This window comes from Suricata suricatta, chromosome 4, assembly GCF_006229205.1.
Source record: "Suricata suricatta isolate VVHF042 chromosome 4, meerkat_22Aug2017_6uvM2_HiC, whole genome shotgun sequence".
In the NCBI taxonomy this organism is placed as follows: Eukaryota; Metazoa; Chordata; class Mammalia; order Carnivora; family Herpestidae; genus Suricata; species Suricata suricatta.
In genome coordinates this window covers 67,513,372-67,534,131 of record NC_043703.1, presented here as the reverse complement: position 1 = coordinate 67,534,131, position 20,760 = coordinate 67,513,372, and the positions used below count along the sequence as shown (strand labels likewise).

The 20,760-nt window shown below is 39.9% G+C and overlaps 1 protein-coding gene across 1 annotated transcript in view; it reads left to right on the top strand.

Annotated features, from left to right (window-relative positions):
* The window catches only part of BRCA2 (BRCA2 DNA repair associated), a 55,407-nt gene extending 34,680 nt beyond the window's left edge, over positions 1 to 20,727 (top strand). The window contains 11 exon segments of the mRNA XM_029936880.1: positions 451 to 805; positions 2,952 to 3,107; positions 3,233 to 3,377; positions 5,153 to 5,274; positions 8,051 to 8,249; positions 8,468 to 8,631; positions 8,718 to 8,856; positions 16,350 to 16,594; positions 18,393 to 18,539; positions 19,449 to 19,950; positions 19,953 to 20,727. Of these exon segments, the coding sequence (XP_029792740.1) occupies positions 451 to 805; positions 2,952 to 3,107; positions 3,233 to 3,377; positions 5,153 to 5,274; positions 8,051 to 8,249; positions 8,468 to 8,631; positions 8,718 to 8,856; positions 16,350 to 16,594; positions 18,393 to 18,539; positions 19,449 to 19,950; positions 19,953 to 20,257 (2,479 nt within the window). The 3' untranslated portion in view covers positions 20,258 to 20,727.
* The last annotated feature ends 33 nt before the right edge of the window (positions 20,728 to 20,760 follow it).

Here is a 20,760-nt window from a genome sequence, read left to right as displayed (position 1 = left end):
GCAGTCTGTGACCTGTGTGTCACAGGGGTACACGATCACTTGTCAGTGACCGTGGCCATCCCACACCACCGCTCTGTTGTACACAGTAGTTCTCTTGTCATGCTCCAGCCCCCTTGGGAGAAGTCACACAGTCATGCACCTCCCTTCCCTCCTCCCCCACACCCCTCTTAAACTCTTGGCTTATGAGAAGAGTAGGAATTACCAATTTGATCCATTATTTGGGGATTGCTGATAAAGCATTTTTGCATTTGGGGAGTTTTAATATTTAATTCATATTTTAACAGTATAAAGCTTACTATATTACTAGCTATCAAATTTTAAATTCTCTTCTGTCTCAGTAGTTCTTCAGTAAAGGTATTTAATTTTTATTGTCAATTACTTGGTGACCTTTTAAAAATAAAAATCTAGACTCAGATTTCCTAAAATAAGCATTTTTCTTTTTCTTTTTAGATACGATATGGAAATTGATAGAAGCAAAAGATCAGCTATAAAAAAGATCATGGAAAGGGATGACACTGCTGCAAAAACACTTGTTCTCTGTGTTTCTGAGATAATCTCATCAAGCACAGACCTATCTGAAACTTCCAGCAGTAAAACTAGTAGTGTGGGTACCAAAAATGTGGGCATCGTCAAGCTTACAGATGGATGGTATGCCATTAAGGCCCAGTTAGATCCTCCCCTCTCAGCTCTCGTAAAGAAAGGTAGACTGACCGTGGGTCATAAGATCATTATTCATGGAGCAGAACTAGTGGGCTCTCCCGATGCCTGCACACCGCTTGAAGCCCCAGAATCTCTTATGTTAAAGGTAAACTAAATTCATGCACAGTCTTGGCAAAAATCAGTCACTGACTCGGCTAGATTCTAGGGAGATTTTACATTTAAAATTTTAAACTTATGTCTGTTAAAGATGCTCCATGTACTGATAATATAGGAGGCAAATTTCTCAGACTGTTAAATTTTTTGTGCCATTTTGGGGAAACCTAGAGATATTTATCGAGCTAAAATAAAGCAGGAATAAATGTGTACCAGATTTGATTTTGTGCTATAGGTACCTACAGCCCTTGGTGCCTTAAGCATTTTTAAAGTAAAGAGATACTTTGTCATTAACTCCACATTGTATTGCTTTTAGAAATCAAGCTGAAACAGGCTTTCATTTGTTGTTTAGAATATCAGTGTTGCAGTGGCTTTCAGCGTTTTGTTTATATCAAATCAATGCATGTGCATAGTTTCAAAACTCAAATAACATAAGGCTTATGACCATCCCCTCTCCACAAAGCAGTCATTGATGCCATCCTGCCCAACCTCCATTCAGTGCTCCCCAAAGGCAACCGCTTTGAATCCCTTTGACACATTTTTTTGCTTATATTGCAATGTCGTCTTCTCCCCTTCCATTTAGACATCGACTGTTATCTTCCTGCTGTGTAAGTATAACTTATTGCTTTCCTGGAGTCAGCTGTCTTTTGTGTGCACATGTGTGTATTTTTAATTTTATGTCCTTATCACCAACTCATGTCCACACAAGAGACAAAATTAAAAAACCATCTCAGTCTGTTAAAATACCTTTATCAATTCCATTTCTTTTTCTTGGAGCTCTCTGGGACCTCTCTACCCTCCTCCATTCTGAAGTGGTTATCTCCTATGTATGCTGACCTGTTACCATTCTGGAAATTCTTTTCACCTCTTTCTATATTGGAAGCTCTGTTTTCTGGATTTCATATCTGTATGGATTTATTCTCTGGCTCTGAGGGCACATAACCAGCCCCCACAGGCTTCTTGAGATAGGGAGCATATATATAGCTTTTCCTTTGGTCTTATTGTAAGGTGACTGAATATAGAATTTGAAATGGAAATAACTTCTTCAAAAATATGAAGAAATTTTCTCTATTATCTTCTTGTTTCTGGCATAGCTTTTGCTGAATTCTATGCTATTCTTATTCCCAGTCCTTCACTATATTATCTGTTTCTAAGAAGATCTGTTTGAAGATCATTTGTCTGCAGTATCTGGAAATTTTACAGTAAAGTACTTTGGTGTTGGCCTGTCTTTTAAAATCATCATCCTGCATCCAGCTGCCTCTGCTCTGTGTTCCAGAGCCCAGGATATGTATGGTTCAGCCTGTCGAGAAAATGAATTGTCCTGGGTTCTTCTTGCTGTGAGGGAAGGACAGTCACCTGGCTACTCGGGATAGGAAATGAAACCTGAGGTCTTAATTATCTTTATACAAAGTCTCAACCATTCCTTCTATTTTCAGCTGCACTTCACACTCCTTCCTCCAGAGGTACCTGTTGCCTCCAAATTCTGAGTGATTTCCCTAATTTATTTTCTTCCACATTGGCTCCAAACAAAGTTGCCAGCTGAGTAATGTTGGGCAGTTATACTTCAGGTTTGTCATCTGTAAATGGGAATAAGAATGAAGCAAGAGTATGGAATGGGAATAAGGATTCTGGTAAGGATTAACTGTTAATAAATGTAAGGTACTTAACACCATCCAGGCAGCATATGTGCCTTATGAATGTTTGCTGTTTTTATTAACTGCATACGTTCTTGGGCTGCTTTCTTATTTACTACTAGTTGTCCAGTAAGCTTTCAGATTCCAAACTTTTGCCAGTATCTCATCCATTGTCCTCCTATCTCCAGTTCTCTTTGTCCTTATAGGATTTTTGAGGGAACCTAGATAAATAAGTACATTTTAACCCATCATGTACAATTTGGAGTCTTTTATTAATTTTCTAATAGTAATACATTAAGACGATAACATTGTAAACAATTTTTTGAGAGACTATATTTTGAAAGTTTTCACTTTTGTATGATTTTTCTACTTTCTTTCTTTGCTTCATTGGGCTTTTAGAAGTGAGTATGTTTGAATGAAAGGAAGAAATGATGAAAATGTTTTAAAATCTGAAATAGAATTGAATATAAACTTCGAAGTTGATCTGTCCCTTAATTTGTCCAGATTTCTGCGAACAGTACTCGGCCTGCTTGCTGGTATGCCAAACTTGGATTCTCTCCTGATCCAAGACCTTTCCCTCTCCCCTTGGCATCACTTTTTAGTGATGGAGGAAACGTTGGCTGTGTTGATGTGGTTATTCAAAGAACGTACCCCATACAGGTTGGATACTTTTTTTTTTTTGGTAGGATACATTTTTGACGTTTACTATGTATTTCTTTCTTTGGGGACAGTTAATTTGAATGATCCCTTCCTACCATGTATTTTTGTTTCCTACATCATCACAGTGGATGGAGAAGACTCCATCTGGATTATGCATATTTCGCAGTGAAAGAGAGGAAGAAAGGGAGGCGACAAAATATGCAGAAGCCCAACAGAAGAAACTAGAAGTCTTATTCAATAAAATTCAAGCAGAATTTGAAAAGAATGACGGTAAAATGAGTTGTATATTACAGTTTGTTTTAAATAGGAGGACAGGTTTTGTTTTGTGTTTATTAGATGTAATTTTAGGGACTTCTCTGATTTAACTTTTGTAATTGGGTGAATTGCCTTTACTTTGAGTAATAGACATCTTTTTCCTAGTTCTATATCTGAGTTTTTAAATTAAAAAAAATATATATATTACAGGGGGGCACCTGGGTGGCTCAGTCAGTTAAGTGTCCAACTCTCGGTTTCGACTCCGGTCATGATTTCACAGTTTGTGGCTTCAAGCCCCACGAGTGGCTCTGCACTGACAGCGTGGAGCCTGCTTGGGGTTCTCTCTGCCCCTCCCCACATGCTTGTGTGCACGCACACTCTCTCAAGTAATAAATAAATAAACTTAAAAAATAAAAATAAAAGTATTACATGACATATAGATAAACATTGAACTGACCACAAATTATCACCTCTTTATTCAACACACTGAACTTTTAGATATTTGTAATTGTCTTAGGCAAAAAAACATTACATAACCACAGCACTCTTCAAAAGTCTTGTGGGTTTTTTTTTTTTTTAACATTTATATATTTTTGAGAAATGGAGAGACAGAGCAGAGCAGGAGAGGGGTAGAGAAAGAGGGAGACACAGAATCTGAAGCAGGCTCCAGGCTCTGAACTGTCAGCACAGAGCCCGATGCAGGGATCAAACCTACAAACCGTGAGATCATGACCTGAGCCAAAGTCAGAAGCTTAATTGACTGGGCACCCAGGTGCCCCTCACTCTTCAGAAGCCTTAAGTAAACTTCCTCTTAACTTCAGTACTAAAATATTTATAGTGCCCTTTTTTGGTATTATAGAAAGAATAGCAGCAAGGGAAAAAACTGCCATATTGTTTTCCCCCAGACAAGTACTGAATGGTATGTATCACTTATATGTGGAATATAACAAAGTCAAACTTATATAAAAATATTATAATAATAATGGTGGTTACCAGGGAATGAGGGGGTAGGAAGATAAAATTGATGGTGTTTAAGGATAAAACTTACAATGAGCAGTAAACAAGCTGTAGTGATCCAACACCCAGTATAAAGAACTGTGCTGTGATAAATACTGATACAATGGCAATCCTATTAAGTACACAAATACATCAAAACAACACATCCGCTTTAAATTTACACATTGCTATATGTCAAATATATTCAGTAAACAAGAAAGATGAACACTGAAAAAACAATGAATTTCCCTAAGCTTAATCATTTTCTTTCCTCAGTGTCCTTGTCTACTTTGTATAACTTTCACATTTTTGCTGCTGTGATTGTTGGTTCTCATGTTATTACATCTGGAGCTAGATCTTGTTTTCTCTGTGGCATCAATTTTTATTAAAATATCATAGTGTTTTTTACATAAAGGACATGAAATTTATGTTTATTTTTATTGCCGAAAATTTTATGTTGTGTATTTTTTTCATGATTCTCCACTTCATGTTCTATATAAATCTGCAGGAAAATTGAACTCTTAATAGTTGATTGACCAGCTCATGCTGTTTTCATGATTAAATGAATCATGAAATCATTTACTTAATTTACAAATTTTACTCTTAACTCTCTGTGACAATTTTTTAAACCATGTGTGAGTACACTAGTTTTAAATTTTCCTAGAAAACGTGTAGCAGACAAACTGTGTTCTGCTTTTTAGACTCCCTTCTTTGGGTACTTTGTGCTCATTTCTCCAGTTTTCAGTGGTATTAAAAACGTATGGGTTAGCTAATTCGTGATTCTTTATTCCTAGAAAATGTAACAAAACGATGTTCAGCAGGACGCGCACTAACAAGACAGCAGGTCTGTGCTTTGCGGGACGGTGCAGAGCTTTACGAAGCGGTGAGGAACGCACGGGACCCGACTTCCCTTGAGGTGAGAGAGTAGGAGGGCACATAGCAGATCCTAACCCTAATCCTTTAAGGCGGGAAGCTGCTGTCGGTCTTCTGGCCATTACAGGAGGTGCTGTGTTGAATTGGCGTATTTCTCAAAGAGGATGTGTGCATTTCTGAGGTCCTCGTGATGTGCCAGACCAGTGCATTTCACGTCTACACCAAGTGGAGGAGAGAAGGACTGAATGATTTTTTTTAATGTCTTTATTTTTGAGAAGCAGGGGAGGAGCAGAGAGAGGGAGACCCAGAATCGGAAGCAGGCTTCAGGCTCCAAGCTGTCAGCACGCAGCCCGACACGGGGCTCGAACTCACAAACTGAGATCATGACCTGAGCCAAAGTCAGACGCTTAACTGACTGAACCACGCAGGCGCCCCTTAAATAATTGTAAATGTTAAATAAACGTAGTTTAAAATACAGGCAAAACTTGTTTACTTTTCAGATAAAACAAGTATCTTCAAAGCAGTGCCTTAGTTTCCATATTCTCACCTCCTGCCCAGATCCTACCTAGAGTTTATCTCATAATCCTTTACCTTAAGAATATATTGTTGGAAAAGTGTCAGAAGCACTAAATTGTGTTAGAATCACAGCTGTGCCATTTATTAGCTAACTGGGCATAAAATAACTATAAAATGGGCATGAAATAAATTGTTTTGGGATCAAATTAGATAATATATGCAAAAATGTACTGTTAAAAAGTTCCATATCAGTGTTGGTTACTATTATTAGAACAGCATATATTAAGATGAGCTACCTCCTAAATTTTTAGATACCTGGGTATCTAGCTAATGCAAATTCTAGGATTAGTTGGCTAGATAGGGAGGAGAGGGAATTTTAAAAAATCTATTGAGGGGCGCCTGGATGGCTCAGTTGGTTAAGCCTCCAACTTCGCCTCAGGTCATGATCTCACGTTCGTGGGTTCGAGCCCCACGTCAGGCTCTGTGCTGACAGCTAGCTCAGAGCCTGGAGCCTGCTTCTGGTTCTGTGTCTCCTCCTCTCTCTGCCCCTCCCCCTCTCATGCTCTGTCTCTCTTTGTATCAAAAATAAGTAAAACATTAAAAAAAATTTAACAACAAAAAAAGAAACCTATTGATTAATCTCGTTTAATTGATGGCAATAAATCTAGTTTATAGCCTTAACTGTAACTAAAGGACTATAAAATAAATAGCAGCCCATTAGAGTGAATAGAATTCCTGTATATTACCAGGTGTTACAACTCAGATTCACCCTGTGAGGAGTGAGTCCAGTTTTAAATCCCCTGAGTATATATACTTGCTGCAAGTCTGTAAGTTAAGGCTTTATTATGCTTTCCTGAAAAATGCTTCCCCTCTATCTCTTGTATAATTACATACATTGAAGCTGTGCTCTGAGTCATCATAAAGGTTTTAATTTCATCACAAAATGTAACAAAATATTTATTAGTCTGGTTTCCTTTTATGGAATTTACATATAAGGAGGAAATAAGGGGGTAGAATGAGAGTTGGAAGCCTAAGTTGTAGACCTGGTCCTGCCACTCTGCTGCAGGACAGGTGATCTATCTTCTTGCCCCCTCCTCCAGTGTCCAGGGAAAATCTGTGAGTGGCTGAGCACTGGGTCCTACGAGTATATGATTCTGGAGCTGTCACATAGATAAAGTTGTCCGTGCAGTTGTCGGAGGGAAAGATAGCCATCCATTTCTAAGAGACCTTGTTGGAAGGATTTGTTTACAGTGATTTGGAAATCACAGATTATTTGTTTTTGTTTTTGTTTTTTTAATCATGTTTAAACATTGTCTTCATATTTAGAAAGACCTTTCTGGGGCACAGAGCGTCCATAGTTTCCCTTCCCAAAATGGATATTAACCTGTGTAAGGCCACAGCTGTCTAGCATGCTCTGTGCTGGGCTTTTGTTTCCTGTTTCACTTGATTTTATTTTTTGTTCATTCATTTTTGTTGTACTGGGTGAGAGTCCCAAGAGATGCAGACAGTAGTTTGCTAGAATGACTGGGAGAGAAGTGCGGAGGCAAAGAGAAGTGCTGCTGTTCCAGAGAGTTAATAAAATCGTACTGCAGCGAGCTAAGAATGGGAACTCTCGAACTGCCTCTCCCTATATGCCCTGCAAGTGATTCATTCACTCTGTACATCAGTTTCATCATCTACAACATGCAGACAATTTAGTGCTCACCTACACAGGGTTATTGTAAGGATTAAATGAATTAATACATTTATCACACACAGATCCATTCCTTAGATATAGGGTGCATTCAAATGTCAGCCATTTGTAATGTTGATGATGGTTATGATTATTACAGTACATTTATAAGTAGGAGGTTGTTTTGGCCCTGGAGAAATTTGTCACAAGATAGGTGAACAGTTTAAGGCACCTTAAAATATTTGTTATGGGATAAGCTAAGTACATTAATCTCAATTTTTATATTGTCATATTAAAGTAAACTCAATTTTCTAGTATTTTAGCCCCATTTAAAAAGATTCATGGGGGGGCGCCTGGGTGGCTCAGTCAGTTAAGCATCCAACTTCAGGTCATAATCTCATGGTCCATGAGTTCGAGCCCCATGTTGGGCTCTGTGCTGACAGCTTAGAGCCTGGAGCCTGCTTCGGATTCTGTGTCTCTCTTTGTCTCTCTCTCTCTCCTTCCCCTCCGTCTCTCAAAAATAAATAAACATTAAAAAATAAATAGAGGATCACATACAAAGGGTGAAGTTTTTTGTTTCGTTTGCTTTTCATTCTAATAGAATTTGCTTTAATATATTAAACGACCATAGGGTTATCTCAGTGAAGAGCAGATAAGAGCCTTGAAGAATCACAGACAGATGTTGAATGATAAGAGGCAAGCACAGATCCAGCTGGAATTCAGGAAGGCCATGGAGTCTGCTGGGCACGGAGAAAAAATGTCACCAAGGGATGTTTCCTCCGTGTGGAAGCTGCGCATCATCAGCTACGGGAGAAAAGAGAAAGATTCGGGTCAGTGTGCAAATGTTTTTAAGTTAAGGTATATTTAGTAACAAAATGATTTCAAATACTGAAGTATAAAGTCAACACGTATCAGAGGAGCAAAACTGGACTACCAATGCCCATAAAATAATGATGTCATCCTTGGACCTTTGTTGTTACCATGTTTGCTTTATAAGAATCTTAATGGTTATCAGTTCTGCTCTTACGTCTTTTTCCTTTTTATCTAGTTACACTGAGTATCTGGCGTCCATCATCAGATTTACATTCCTTATTAACAGAGGGAAGAAGATACAGAATCTATCATCTTGCAGCATCACAATCTAAAAGTAAATCTGAAAGAGCTAACATACAGCTAACAGCAACAAAGAAAACTCAGTATCAACAACTACCGGTACAAACTCTTCATTGTGACTTTTTAATTTTGATGAAAGCATATTATTTTAGACAATCTACATACACTGATTTTTTTCCTTGTAGGCTACACATGACCTCCTGTGCCAGGTTTATCAGCCGAGGGAGCCCCTTCCCTTCCACAAACTGTCGGATCCAGACTTCCAGCCACCTGGTTCTGAGGTGGACTTAGTAGGATTTGTAGTTTCCGTTGTGAAAAAAATAGGTAATCCACAGTGTATTTTTAATTATAGCTTTTTATGAATGCTTTTGGAATATGTTATCTTTTAAAATCTGTCTTCCTTAAGATTAACTGGAGTTACAAATCAGCAATTTCAGTGACTAGTGATTTGAAAGAAGTCCTGTGTTAACCTCCATTCTTAATGAAAAGCAGTTTTACGTTAGTACAGGGAAAGAGCCTACATCCTATTCTGTACTATTTAATTTTAACGAAATTGCTAGAAATGTTTTGCAGCATTTGAATAGTTACTGGGTAAATAATTCTAACCTCTCTCTGCAGTTTACTGAACACTCAAGCCTCCACCTCCCTCTTCTCTGCAGTATCCCTCATTGTCCCAAATAATGTTCTTTTTTTTTTTTTTTAATTTTTTTATGTTTATTCTTGAGACAGAAACAGAGCATGAGTGGGGGAGGGGCAGAGAGAGAGGGAGACAGAATCTGAAGCAGGCTCCAGGCTCTGAGCTGTCAGCACTGAGCCCGACACAGGGCTCGAACCCACGAACCATGAGATCATGACTGAGCCAAAGTTGGACGCTTAACCAACTGAGCCGCCCAGGCGCCCCCCAAATGGTGTTCTAAAGCCGACTTTGTTTAGTGGGGCCGCTCCAGCTTCTGTGTGGTCAGTACTTGTTTGTTTAGTGGGGCCGCTCCAGCTTCTGTGTGGTCAGTACTTGTTTGTTTAGTGGGGCCGCTCCAGCTTCTGTGTGGTCAGTACTTGTTTGTACGGTGCATCTTTTCCCGCTCGTATTTTAACCTGTCAACATCCTGATATTTAAATTGGTTTTCTGGCAGACAGCCCAGTTGGATCTTGCTTTCTTATCCAGTCGGAGGGTCTCTAGTGTGTTTAATCTGATCAACTTTAATATGATTATCAGCATGGTTGGATTAAAATGTACCATCTTGCTAGCTATTTTCTCTTTGTCCCATTAGTTCCCTGTTTTGGAAGGTTATTCTCTGTGATATTTCTACACATTTTGTAGCAGCCATTGTCTCAGACTCTCACTTCTAGAATGCTTATCTAGCCAAAAAAATCTTGGAAGGACGAAGATCGTGTCTTCCTCCAACACAGAGGACACATTTGTTTCCCAACCAGGAAATCTGATCTCTTTTTCTATGAGTTTAATTTTTTATTTGTTGTTGTTATTGTTGTTTAAACTCCATGGGTGAGATTCTGACGGTATTCTGAAGGAGATGGACAGCGTGAGGTAAAGAGAGGAGTTCAGGAGTCCAGTTCAAGGAGTTTGGTTGAGCACATGGGAGAAGAGAGCTGTCATTTACAGAGGGAAAGAATATAAGAAAAACAGATGTCTGGGGAGGGTGAGGAGCTCAGCTTGGTCATCTAAGTCGTTAAGTTTTACTTGACAGTTGGGTATACAGGAGTCTGCGGAAATGGTCTGGGCTGAAGATAGGAACTGGGACCTCATCAACACACAAGTGCCGTGTAGAGCTGTGAGCCTGGATGAGGTCACTGGGTGTGGGAGCTCGGGTGTCCTGATGCTTAGCAGCAGGCAGATGTAAAGGAACCAGTAAGAGAAACGGAGGAGCAGCCTGAGAAGTGGGAGGAATACCTAGGGGAGGGCGCTGTGCTGAAGGGCCAGAGGGAAGAATGCCAGAGAGAGGAGAGTGATTCAGTCTTGGATGCTATTTGATGGTTGGGACAAGGAGCTGAGGGCCAGAAGGGGCTGTTGGCTTGAGCGCCAGGGAGGAACCGCTCTGGAGGTATGGTGGGCAGGGGAGTGGAAGGAGAGGCACGCACACAGAGAATACAGACACTGTGAGATCATGCTTTGAGCAGAGAAGGGCAGTGGAGAGCACTCACAAGAAGGAGAATTGGGATCAAGAGAATGTTTGTTTTTTCCGATGAAAGTGCTAGTAGCATCCTGTTGAGATCATGTACACTGATGGGAAAGGTCCAGTAACAGGGGTGAATGTTTTTAGAGGGTGGGGAGCTGCAGTGAGCAAAGAGCAGGGGAGATGGCTACCCCAGCGTGACGTCCTGTAGCACAAGACGTCTGCAGGGCCAGCTGTGGCATCAGGAGGAGAGCCGGGTTTCAGTTACAGCAAGCCCGTGAAGACAGCCCTTACAGGAATGGCTGAGAGGAGTGGAGACTTGTCCAGAGAAGGTGTTCCAGGAGGCAGGGGGAGGTAGGGGATGGTGGGAAAGGAGAGTACGGAACTTTCTGGAGACAGGAAATCCAGCAGGACCTACGGGCCTGGCTGCTTGTGGAAACTTTACCTGAGCTCACGTCTCATGGCCCTGAAGCAGAAAGCGGTGAGGAGGTGAGGTGTGCAGGGAGGAAGGTGTGTGGGGACCTACCAGGAAGACCATTTTATCCCCTCTTAGTTACTGAGTAGTGGCTGAGTTCTTGAGTTTCTTTCTACTATATAGTGCATATCTCTGGAAGATACCAGCTCTGCTCGACATCATTTTTCCTCGTTCAGGAAGATACCCTGTGATTCATTTGCTTTGCTGCCATAACAAAGTACCGCAAACTGGGAGAGCATAAACAACCAAAATTTACTGTCTCAGTTCTGGAGACCAGAAGCCCGAAGTAAGGTGTCGGCACAGTTGGTTTCTTCTGAGGCTGTGAGGGAGAAGTACTGAGCGCCCTGCTCCTCGCGTCTGGCGGCTTGCTGGCCATCTCTGTTGTTTGCGGCTTATGCAGCACTGTGATCTCTGCCTTCATCTTCACGTGGCTTTCTCCCTGTGTCCATGTCTGTGTCCAGACGTCCCCTCTCTGTAAGGACATCATCCTAATGACTTCATCGTAACTTGATTACGTCCACAAAGACCTTGTTTCCAAATAAAGGTCACAGTCACAGGTACTGGGGGTTAGGACTTCACCATCCTGAGTGGGAAACACAGTTCAACCCCCCAACACCCTGGGATGTTCACTTCTGTCAGTCCTGGTCGTCTGCTTTTCCCCTGCAGCTATATTCGTTATTTCTGATCAGAAAAGGAAAAAGGTAAGATACCCATTCCATTTGCTTTTCTTCAGATTACAGTTACTAGAATTCTCATATTTTGTGTCATTTCACCAGTTTGGGAAAGGAGATTAGAAGCTGAGCCGTTCTGTGCCTGGCCGATTCACAGTCTCGTTTCTTTCATCACCATTTTTTTTAATTTTACTTCAGGATATTCCTCATTTTGGTTTGAGTGAACATTTCTTGTTCAAACGTTTCAAAGTGCCACCTTACACTGGGAGTACTAGTTATCTAACACTCAAATCTAATGATGTGTCCTGACCTAAAATCTTCAGTGGCTCCTGTCCCTTAGAAAATGAAACCCACACTCCCTCAGATGCCTGAGAAACTCTTCAACTCTTCAACTGCTTTACAGCACCGGCCCGCACGCCTCAGCTGAACTATGCCGCCTCATGCTCCTGAGGCCACATGTAGGACATTTAGCACTTCCGACCTTTGAAAACTGCCTTCCGACCGTACTAGCGATGCCCTTTGTCCTCTGTCCGAAGGGCTTGCAGAACTGTTCCTGCTCGTCGCCCAGCCCAGCCGAATCATGTTCCTCCCCTGCTGGGTGCTTATGCCAGCGTTAGGTCTTCCCTCCTCAGTTTCTGCGGTGTCCATGTGCTTGGTTGGTTCAGCCACCCATCACGTAGCCCGTGACCTTGTGTCCACATTTCTGAATCTCCTCCCCACCAATGATACTGTGATCTCTTCAAGGACAGGGACTTGGTTTTAGTTTCTGTCCCCACTTCTAACAAAATGGGGGAGGGGGGGCGGAGTGTGGGTAATTGTTGAAAACTTCAGGTATATACAGTGTCATAAAGTGCTCGTGGTAATGCTGTTCATTTGCTGTTATCATCCCTCTCTCTGTACAGATGAGGAGACTGGGGCTCAGAGAGTTTAACCTGCCCAAGGTCACAGTTACATGAAGGATTGTAACCTGTACATTCAGGCTCTAATGCCTGTGTGTTCTCTTATACTTCCCGCTAACAAAGCGAAGCCAAGTCCAGCTCTGAGAATTGGGCTTCAAGTAGGGACTTCTATGTGTTCAATCTGTTGTGTTACCATATTACAGAAACTGTGGTATCAAATGAATGAATTAAATGAGGTCACTTCTTAGGTCCATTTCCTGGCTTAGGTCAGTTTACAGTGACCCCCGCCCCAGCTTCCCCTGATGTCAGCATCCCACGTGACCATGGCACCATTCGACTCAGGACGTTAACATCAGCACAGTATTCTTACCTGCACTGTAGAGCCAAGTGAATGAAAGTTTGTTGTGCTGTTTTCCTTTCTACGTCCCTGGATCCCACTTTCATGGGATCATCATTTCTCCTGGTCTTCACTAGTCTCCAACAGTTCCCCAGGCTTCTCTTGTTTTTCCCAATCTTGACTCTCTTGAATAGACTGATCGGTTATTTTGTAGCATTTCCCCCAACTTGGGTTTGTTCGCTGTTTTCTCACGATTGGAATACGGGTATACATGTTTGGCCGAAGTGCCACAGAGCCTGCGTTGGGTCTGTCCTTCTCCCCAGCAGAGGTTTAACGACGGTGATACTGCTTGTTACTGGGAGCAGCAACCTTGCTGTCTCCCCCTTCGTCTTAAGGAAGACTCTGTGAGACTGTGCGGTCACATTTCACCTCGTACTTTCACCAATTAATTTTAGCATCTATCAGCTGATTTTGTTTGCAACAGTTTTTATTGTACTGTTTGCCTTATGATTTCCTTTTTTCTCCTCTTGTTCTCCACTTACTGGAATTCTACTGTAAGGAAGAGCTGCCCCTCTTCCCCAAATTTATTTGATTTATATCAGTATGGGCGAATGAATATGTATTTTATTCTGTGGGTTAGAATTCAATACCTGCATTATTTTGTTTTTTAGACTGTTTCAGTTTTGGCCACTGGGAGTGTTTTCAGGTTGACTCCTGTAATTTTGTGAGCACCTCTTTTCAGCATTACAGGATGTTCCAGGTTCATCTTGTATGTGCCTTGCCCCAGTCAAGATGAATCAGCTACTTCTCAAAGAAACCCTGGGTCTTTTTTTTCTTTTTCCTTTTCTTTTCTTCTTCTTCTTCTTCCCCCTTTTTTTTTTTTTTTTTTTTTTTTGAGAACATGGTGTTTACAGCCAAGATCTGATTGCTAGATGTACTCATTACTACAGAGGCACCATTGCTTCTAGGCCCTTTCAGACAGAAAGAGCTAGGAAGTATGTGTGTGTATTGTATTGTGGGTTTCCTCCTCTGTGGTTGGGCTTGTTTGTTGGTGGGATAGGTGAAGTGTGTGTAAAATACTGTGATGTTTAGAATCTTCTGCACAAAGACATACTGAGAGAAGCGCCATGTTCTCATCCCTCCACCCAGGGCTGTTCCTTCCCTTCTCTCTACGCGCCCTGCCTCTGCGGTTTCCAGTTTATCCTTCCTGTGTTTGTTCTCCACAAGTGGACAGATATATGTGCAATTTCTTATATCAACTTCTTTCTTATAGGAAAGGTAACAAACTTTAATCCTTGTGTGTGTGTGCGTGTGCGCACGCCTTTTTTTCACTTAAACAGTATCAGTTCATGACAGGCTATCTCGTTCTTTTTTTTTTTTATTCTGAAATATTCTATTCTATTTAGTGCAATTGTAAACGGGATTTTCATAATTTCTCTTTCTGCTACTTTGTTATCAGAAACAGTCTAGATTTCTGTGTGTTAATTTTGTATCCTGCAACTTTACTGAATTCATTTATACTAGGTTTTTTTTGGTGGAGTCCTTATGGTTTTCAATACAGTGTCTTGTCATCTTCTAATAGTGAAAGTTTGATTTCTTCCTTACCAATTTGGATGCCTTTTCTTTTTCTTTTTTGTCTGCTTGCTACAGCCAAGAAATCTAGTACTGTACTGAATAAAAATGGTGAGAGTGGACATCTTTGTCTTGTTCTTGATCTTAGATGAAAAGCTCTGAGTTTTAACCACTGAGTATGATGTTGGGGCTGTGGGTTTTTCATATGTCCCCTCTAACCCTGCTTTGTTGAGGATTCTCATCATGAATGGATGCTGTACTTTGTCATATCCTTTTTCTGCTTCTATTTAGATGATCATATGATTTTTTTATCCTTTCTCTTCTTAATGTGATGTATCATGGTGATTAGTTTGCAAATATTGAACCATTTTCATAGCCTGGGAATGAATCCCCCTTGATTATGGTGAATGGTTTTTTTAATGTATTGTTGGATTCAGTGTTCTGATGTTTCATTGAGGATTTTTGCATCCGTGGCCATCAGAGATATTGGTGTGTAGTTTGGGGGGTATTTTTTTGAAGTGTGTATCTGGTTTTGAGGTCAGGATAATGCTGTCCTCATAAGAGTGAATTTGGAAGTCTTCCTTCCTCCTCTGTTTTTGGGAATAGTTTGAGAAGAATAGGTGTTCACTCTTATTTAAATGTTCACCTGTGAAGCCATCTGGTCCTGGACTTTTGTTTCTTGAAAGTTTTTTGATTATTGATTCATTTTCACTGCTGGTAATCCATCTGTTCAATTTTCTGTTTTTTCCTGATTCAGTTTTGAGAGGTTACATGTTTCTAAGAATTTATTTATTTCTTCTAGATTGTCCAGTTTGTTGGCATATACTTTTTCATAACATGATCTTTGTATTTTTGCGGTGTCTGTTATTATTTCTCCTCCTTCATTTATGATTTTGTTTGAGTCCTGTCTCTCTTTCTTGATGAGTCTGGCTTTAGTCTGGTTTATCAATTTTATCTTTTCAACGATGTAGCTTTGAAAAAGCTTGATATATTTTTTAATGTCATTTATTTCTGCTCTACTCCTTATAATTTCTTTCCTTCTATTAGCTTTGGATTTTGTTTGTTCTTTTTCTGTTTCCTTTAGGTGTTAAGATTAGTTTGTTTATTAGGGATTTTTCTGGTTTCTTGAAGTAGGCCTGTATCGCTATACACTTTCCTGTTAGATCAGCTTTTGCTTCATTCCGAAGATTTTGGACCATTTTTTACAGAGCAATTCCTCCTTAGCTTGTAGATAGAGCTGCGTAGTACAAAATGGTATGAACGTGCTGCTGCTTATCCTGCTACTCCCCTGGGCCTCACTGAGTAACCTGTACACAGTGTTTTCATGAATCTTGTTCATAGATACGTCACTATTATTACAAGTACGTCTTCAGAATTGAGTACGAGAAGTGGGGTTGCTGGGTGGGAAGGTAAGTGTGCGTCATTTTGCTAGGTTCCACCAGCTGTTTCTCTAGAGGGTTGCACAGATTTGTATTCCCACCAGCAGTGTAGGAGGATGAGTGATTCCCCATGACCTCAGCAACAGAATATGTTGTCACGTTCACACTGAAACTTTAGCACCAAAAGCAACAGGTTATTTTGGAAATTCTGAGCTTTATCTAAACTTAATTATTTTGATCTGTTTTTTACTATTAGCATACCAAAACAAGTGGGCATATTAGAAGTTTCTTGCATTTTTAAAAATTTATCTCACATATATAATGAAGTGGAATTTTTTGTTTTGTTTCATCTTAGGTTTTGCTCCTTTGGTCTATTTGTCAGATGAATGCCATAATTTATTGGCAATAAAGGTCTGGACCGATCTTAATGAAGATGTTATTAAACCTCATACATTAATTGCTGCTAGCAACCTCCAGTGGCGACCGGAATCTAAATCAGGAATTCCTACTTTATTTGCTGGAGATTTTTGTAGGTTTTCTGCCAATCCAAAGGAGGGCCATTTTCAAGAGACATTCCACAAAATGAAAAACACTCTTGAGGTAAAATTACTTTGTGCATTACCATGCATTTTGGTGTTTTCTTATCTTGATGGTCAACTATCAAGGAAATTGTGACTTCTGTGAAAATTGGATAGTTGAGAAATAATGTAAGATGAGGTTTCTTCATAGATCAATTGCTTTTGAGCCCGAGGAGGTGGGGACATGACAGCTGGAAGAAAGTGATTTGAAGGGAGGCGAGTGAGGAGAAACTGAGGAGGATGTTCAGAGCTACAGGCCAAGGGGGAACAAGAATGAATTACCTGCAGTTCATGGCAGTACAGTTAATAACCTGCAGATTCCAAATTTACGTTTTAAACTCCATATCTGGTATTTTATAGTTTATATCTGTCCTTGATTTGAATAGTCAAATCACATCTCAAATAGAATATTGAAATTATTTTCCCTGGATAATGTATACTCTTTATGCTTGCATTTATATATATAGCAAGTAATAATTGTTAGCTACAGTTTAGAGTGCTTACTGTATGTCAGGCCTTGCTCATAGCCTGTGGCTTTCAATTCTTCCACTAATCCTATGAGGTAGGGAACTGTTTTTCCATTTTATTGAGGAAAAACGGTGAGGTTAAGTCACACAGCCAAGCTGTCAGAAGCAGAATTCATACTTAAGCTCTTTGAGTGCATAGCCACAAATATATTTTTTTAATATTTATTTTTGAGAGGGAGGAAGAGGGGCAGAGAAAGGGAGGCACAGAATCCTTAGCAGGCTCTGGGCTGTCTGCATGAGCCTGCCATGGGGCTCAAACACCCGTGAACCACAAGATCAGACCTGAGCTGAAGTTAGATGCTTACCTGACTGAGACCCACAGGTGCCCCGCGCAGCCCCAACTATTAACCACGGGGCGGTGCTGCCTCCCAGTGCAGGTTTGGATTTTGTACATTGCTAACTAGCAAAGAGTCTTCAAGAGAAACCTCCTAGTTTAATATTTGAAATGTGTGTTAGTCAATATATATATATGCATACGTATAATTATATTTTTAAAGTATTAGAGTAGCAAAAAAAAAAAGTATTAGAGTAGCCAGCTGTATAAAGGAAGTTTGTGTAATATTTTACCTAAAGACTCAATATGTATAATGAAGACTAACACCGTCATTTATCTGGTTTCTAAATTGGGGATGGAGTGGGAATTATATTCACGATTTGGCTTCCATACAGAGGAAAGCCATCCCAGGTTTTCTTCTAGGTTTTATTCCAGGATAGTTCAGAGACTACTGACTGCCATTTACGTAGCACTTTCGAGTTTTACAAAATACTCTCATGAACTAGGTTAAATCATATAAAATTGCTGATATATGACCAATTGTAACTTCTGAAACAACAGTTTTATGTGGCTTCACCTACAGATTGTTTCCATTAGTTCTTGGAACAGACATGAGGCAGTTCTGACCCAGGCCATACCCTGTAGATGTTAGATGATTCACAGCTGTTAGGCAGGAAACAGCCGGAACGTGGGCCCCAGTCCTCCAGCTCCTAATCCAGTACCGTATGATACCTGGCTAAGTAAACTGGCTGGGTGGGAAGATCTCTTCCACCTCTTTGCTTCCCTGATGGACACACACTCCCTCTCTCCCTCCAACGTGTTGGCTTTGCATTTTTACAGGGGTATATGGTTGGACAGTTGCTATCAGATTTTAGGTGTGTCAATCTGTTTTTCTGGTCTGAACCTTTTATTTCTGGTTTTAAAGGTAACATGAATGTGTGTTATATGAATGTGTGTTTCTGAAAACATGAATGTGTGTTTTCATTTTACAAAACAGCTTTTCCAATTTATTTTCTTAGAATATTGATATGTTTTGCAATGATGCAGAAAACAAACTTATGCATCTACTTAATGCCAACAACCCCAAGCTGTGCACCCCAACTAAAGAGTATGCTTCAGAGCCACATGCAACTCCAACAGTCCTTGGCATAGGGAATAAAGTTTTGGTAAGTTAATTTAAGGAATTTTATAAATATTATATATGAAGGTAATACTGTATTCTGGTGTATATGTGGTAAACTTGGTAAAATGTAATTAAACTTGACCAGAAAGTATGGGTTATTGTTATGTGGCTCCTGTAAGGATAGGTTATCTGGAAATTATATCTTGTTTATCAAAGCCAGAATGTAACCTTCTCTGGGGGCAAATTTGACAAACAGGTGCTTTCATTTTTAGCATTGCAAGTACCTGTGAAAGAAAATAGTGTTTTGCCTATGTCCTTTTGCTAGGAGAACTGACTGTTCTATACAATTAGGGCTAAGCTCAGTTTAACTCTTTAAATCACCATACATGCAAATTAAGCTATAAGGTCAGTAATACTGACTGATGACTAAGTCTCAAGTAGCTAACAGTTGCTTAGTGTATCTGTATTAACTCATTTAATCTTCACCATAACCCATGGGATGAAAATCGTCTCTGTTTTGCAAATGAGGAAGCTGTGGCCTAGAGGGGCTGAACAGTGACCACAGTTACAAAACCAGAAAAGTAGGTATTAGAAGCCAGGCGGTCTGTGCTCTTAAAATGGTTTAAAAATGTTTATCTTTGTTTAAGCTATTAATAAAAAAAGACTAAAGCATAAGTTAAATCCCCTTGTCTCCTTTTTTGTCTTTTAGTACAAATAGTCTTCATTCTTCTTTCTTTTCGTGTCATTTTTATATCCTTTATGCAAAACTATTTCCTTCTAGAATGAGAACAATAATATAAGTGTCTCTTGAAATAATCTGACCTGTGAGTCATGATGGGCGTGAGAATGTGTGTGGTATTTGTGTGCTTAAATATTTCTGATGAAAGCTAATTTAATGATGTTTTATATATTAGTGCATCATTATCTAGGCTGCTTTTTGTCTTTTTATTAGATGTCTTCTCCCAGTAGTGAGACGAATTACCAGACTCCTTTATCACTTTCTAAGCTGAAAGCAAAGTCTGTTCCCACACCTGGATCAGCTCAAAAGACTTCCAAGTCTTGTTATAAAGGGGAGAAAGAGCTGGATGACCCAAAAAACTGCAAGAAGAGAAAAGCCTTAGATTTTTTGAGTAGACTGCCTTTACCTCCACCCGTTAGTCCCATTTGTACATTTGTTTCTCCAGCTGCACAGAAGGCATTTCAGCCACCACGAAGTTGTGGCACCATATATGAAACACCTATGAAGAAAAAAGAGTTGAATTCTCCTCAGATGACTCCACTTAAATTTAATGACACTTCCCTTTTGGAAAGTGATTCAATAGCTGACGAAGAACTTGCATTGATAAACACTCAAGCCCTTTTGTCTGGTTCGGCAGGAGAAAATCAACCTATGTCTCTCAGTGACTCCCCTAGGACTGCTCCCATGAGCTCAAAAGATTATGTCAGGCTGAAAAGGCCTCTACTGCATCTGGGACCAGAGACTGCGAGAACCCCCAGGCCAGCACCGAAGGATGGGACACTGATGTGCAGGACACCGGTACAGTAAAAAGGACATCTATGAGACTGCAAAGGCAACAAAAGCAAACATGGCAAAAATCAGCTACTGACTCAGCCTCTCCAGTTTGTAAAAAATACAGTTTCAAACTACACATCAGTGTTCGCATAATGAGAAAAGAAATAGTTTTGGATTTCCCCGACTGCGCGTCCGTCACAGGAATGCTCTTCGCCTGCTTCTGTACTTTTATTTGTTATAGATCTTAAAGTTGACTGTATATTTATTAACTAATCAAGAAAAAAAATCTCCTTTAAATCTTTATGACTGGATTTGGTCACTGGATTAGATCAAGTATTATTTTAGAAAGTTAAACATACCTTTTTCTTTAAATTGTGTCCTTACGTAAATGAAACTAGGTTTCCAAGTACAGTTATTTTGACTCCTGTAATTTCTTTTAGTTTAGTTCCTATTTTAGGTGGTTTTGTTCTGTTTTGTTTTTCAGAGATAGCTCACTGTGACCCAGTTTTCCCTAACAAATGTGTTGGTTCTCTTATAGTTGTATCCTGATCAAACATCAGGAAGTGTAAGGTACAACAGTGGTGTTTTCTAAGACCTATCCTTCAACCCAAGTCAGCATAACTACAGGAAAAAAGAATTCTCAATGTAATTCCTTTTTATGATTCCAGTGTCACCTCTGAAACTATTTTAATTAAAAATTCAAATACTTTAAACCAGATTTCATGGTGTTAATGTTTTTTTAACAAAATGA